This window comes from Macrobrachium rosenbergii, chromosome 6 (assembly GCF_040412425.1).
Source record: "Macrobrachium rosenbergii isolate ZJJX-2024 chromosome 6, ASM4041242v1, whole genome shotgun sequence".
In the NCBI taxonomy this organism is placed as follows: domain Eukaryota; kingdom Metazoa; phylum Arthropoda; class Malacostraca; order Decapoda; family Palaemonidae; genus Macrobrachium; species Macrobrachium rosenbergii.
In genome coordinates this window covers 16,327,457-16,331,337 of record NC_089746.1, presented here as the reverse complement: position 1 = coordinate 16,331,337, position 3,881 = coordinate 16,327,457, and the positions used below count along the sequence as shown (strand labels likewise).

The 3,881-nt window shown below is 36.0% G+C and overlaps 1 protein-coding gene across 1 annotated transcript; it reads left to right on the top strand.

Annotated features, from left to right (window-relative positions):
* Positions 1-383: 383 nt before the first annotated feature.
* On the top strand, positions 384-1,028 carry LOC136839803 (probable inactive protein kinase DDB_G0270444). Its single transcript, XM_067106133.1, has one exon. It carries the CDS (start codon positions 384-386, stop codon positions 1,026-1,028), a length of 645 nt encoding a protein of 214 aa, XP_066962234.1.
* Positions 1,029-3,881: the final 2,853 nt, after the last annotated feature.

Genomic DNA, 3,881 nt, shown 5'->3' with positions numbered 1-3,881 from the left:
CAGAGCACGAAATCCAGCGAACAAGTGAATGTCAAACAGCGCATGAAATCCAGCAAACAACTTTCAAACAGAGCACGAAATCCAAACAAGTGAATGTCAAACAGTGAAATCCAGCACGAAATCCACAACTGAATGTCAAACAGCGCACGAAATCCAGTTAACAAGTGAATGTCAAACCAGCGAACATGAAATCCAGCGAACAAGTGAATGTCAAACAGCGAACATGAAATCCAGCGAACAAGTGAATGTCAAATCCAGAACAAGTGAATGTCATGAAATCCAGCGAACATGTGAATGTCAAACAGAGTCCACGAAATGCGAAAGCGAACAAGTGAATGTCAAACAGCGCAACGAATGTCAAACAGCACGAAACAAACAAGTGAATGTCAAACAGCGAACAAGTGAATGAAATCCAGCGAACAAGTGAATGTCAAACAGAGCACGAAATCCAGCGAACAAGTGAATGTAAAACAGCGCATGAAATCCAACGAACAAGTGAATGTCAAAAACAACGCATGGAATCCAGCGAACAAGTGAATGTCAAACAGCGCAAGAAATCCAGCGAACAAGTGAATGTCAAACAGCGCACGAAATCCAGCGAACAACTGAATGTCAAACAGCGCATGAAATCCAGCGAACAAGTGAATGTCAAACAGCGCACGAAATCCAGCGAACAAGTGAATGTCAAACAGCGCACGAAATCCAGCGAACAAGTGAATGTCAAACAGCGCACGAAATCCAGCGAACAAGTGAATGTCAAACAGCGCACGAAATCCAGCGAACAACTGAATGTCAAACAGCGCACGAAATCCAGCGAACAAGTAAATGTCAAATCCAGCGAACAAGTGAATGAAATCCAGCGAACAAGTGAATGTCAAACAGCGCAAGAAATCCAGCGAACAAGTGAATGCCAAACAGCGCATGAAATCCAGCAAACAACTTTAAAACAGCGCATGAAATCCAAGTTAAAAAAAAAAAAGCAGAGTACCGGTTTTCCGGACGATTTAAGACCAGCATGTAGGCGGTAGCGTACGTCAATTAATACAACGCGAAATATTCGAAGAATCCAAACACTCATTTCGAACGGCGAGCAAAATTCCCTTTGATGCTAATGAGCGGCAGATTACTTTTCTATCTGATTTGCATAAATTAAAAAACACAAAAAAAAACTTGAATTTTCAATGGAAGTTCGCTCGTCGGGATTATGACAATCGCTCTGTATTTAATAATTCGCTGAATTCTTTTCGTCGCTCCGAGAGAAGTGGTTTTGATGATGCTTTTTGGGGGGAAATGTATTGTGATGGAATATCAATCAGGGTTTGTTAGCAGCGCATAGTTCGTTTTGGGCGGATGTTAATAAAAAGATAAAAAAACTTTAACAATAAAAAACTATATTTCAAATACAATAATGAAAAGAAACATTAAGTAAAACGTAAAAAGTTCCACTAAAAAAAATTGTGTAGATATTAATTACAAGATACATAAATTTTACAAATACAAAAACTATATTTCAAATGCAATAATGAAAAGAAACATTAAGGCGTAAAAAGTTCCACTACAAAAATCTGTGTAGATGTTAATTACAAAATACAAAAAAATAAAAAATAAAAAATACAAAACTTGAAGAATTAAATAAAACCATATTTCAATTTTAATAATGACACAGAAACATTGATAAATCAGAAAAAATATTCCACTATAAATTTTTTGCAGATGTTAATAAAAAATATAAAAAATCTTTAGGAATTAAAAAAGTTATAGCAACTTTAACTTTAAAAATCTGTTTATCAACTGCAATAATGACAGTGAAGCAACAGCAGTGAAGTAAAGTAAAAAGTCCCAATAAAAGATTTTGTGCGGATGTTAATATTAAGAAAATATAAAATATATTAAAATTTAAAAATTTAATAAAAACTGTAACAGTTAAAAAACTATCTTTCAGATACATTAATGACAAAGAGCCAATAATGATTACATTAAAACAAAGAAAAAAGTTCCACTAAATATTTCTGTGCACGTTAATAAACAAAATAACAAAAATCATTAAGAATTAAAAAATGTTAATAAAAACTTTAACAGTTTGCAAAAACTATCTTTCAGGTGCATTAATGACATAGCAACAATAATAAAGCAATAAAAAACCTCCAATGAAAAATAATGACCAGACAGAAAACTGAACCATTACTAAAAAAGAATTGGAGAGTTGGATGGGGGGCCTCCCCCTACATTCAGCCCCTTCTCCTCCCTAAAAACTAAACCACTAGTCTCCCTAACCTGTCCGGAAAAGCCATGACATTTCCGAATTACAACAATAACGATGATAACACGAAGTATGAGGGTAGGGGAAAGATATGTTAACTCCCTCCCACCCCCTTCCTCCATCCCCGCCAGTCACAAGACAACCCCCCTCCCTCCCCGACTGAACTCCACCCCCTTCAGTCTGGAATGCGTGCATGGCTCCTCTATGTGCGTGAACCAAATAAAAGATGGTGGCCGGAGTGTGTATTTGATTATGTGTTCATGCATTCATGGAGGGCATTAGTGCACGTTTCTCCTTCTTCTTCTTCTTCTTCTTCTTCTTCTTCTTTTTTTCTTCTTCTTCTTTTGTGTCTACTGTCTCTCTTCCTCCTACGCCTTCTCATGCCGTGCCCTCTTTCTCCTTATACGCGCCGCTTCCCATTATTGTTTCTGTTGCAAACTTCTCCATTCTTAGTCCTGTTCTACGGTTACGCCTACATTTTGCATGCTTATCTTCTTCTTCTTTTTCTTCTTTGTGTCTACTGTCTCTCTTCCTCCTACGCCTTCTCATGCAATGCCCTCTTTCTCTTAATACGCCCCTCTTCCCATTATACTATTCTACTTTAATCTTCTCCATTCTACGGTTATTCTTATTTGTTTCATGCATTCCTTTATCTTCTATTGTTTCTTATCTCTTATCTCCATATTGCTATCCAACGACACCAATTCATCTTTTTTTCTCTATCTTAAGCACTCAATGACTGAAAGTATCATTTCAACACGAGAAGAGAGAGAGAGAGAGAGAGAGAGAGAGAGAGAGAGAGAGAGAGAGAGAGAGAGAGAGAGAGAGAGCTTGCAAACGTCATTAACTGTATCTGTAGCAGCTGCATGACGAAGAGCATATGAAACGTATAGTATATATATATATATATATATATATATATATATATATATATATATATATATATATATATATATATATATATATATATATATATATGTATTCTATCAGTAAATTCACTGCGTTCGTTAATCTAATGATTGACAGAATTTTATCCAACAATAATTGGAGGATCAACTTGCCACTTTTTTACCTTGAAAATAATCGTCACTGACTTCCTGTCGATCAACGTTAATCGTCAGCAATCGTGTCAGCAACTGTCAGAAACGACCCGTGCAGTAAACCAATTTGACAAGCTACTGAAGCAGCTCGTTTGAAATAGCCATTTCAATAACATACAATTCTTTGCAACCATTTGCATACGTACATACACATACATATATATATATATACCCCGCACATATATATATATATATACAGTATATATATATATATACACACACAATTGTTCAACAACAGTGCCAAACACAAAAAAACAATTAGCCAGCGTGCTCTCTCTCTCTTTCTAAAACAATTAGCCAGGGCTCTATCTCTCTCTCTCTCTCTCTCTCTCTTGATATTTTAGGATTATCATAATCAAAATCCTCTCAATAGCGGTCAATGGTGACTTGCATCCGAGTCCATTACAATAAAAACAGGTTAAAAATGCACCGAAGTTTCTTCAGCGCAATCGAATTTTTTGTACAACGTATCATCAAGGCCACCGAAAATAGATCTATCTTTCGGTGATCTTGGTATAATG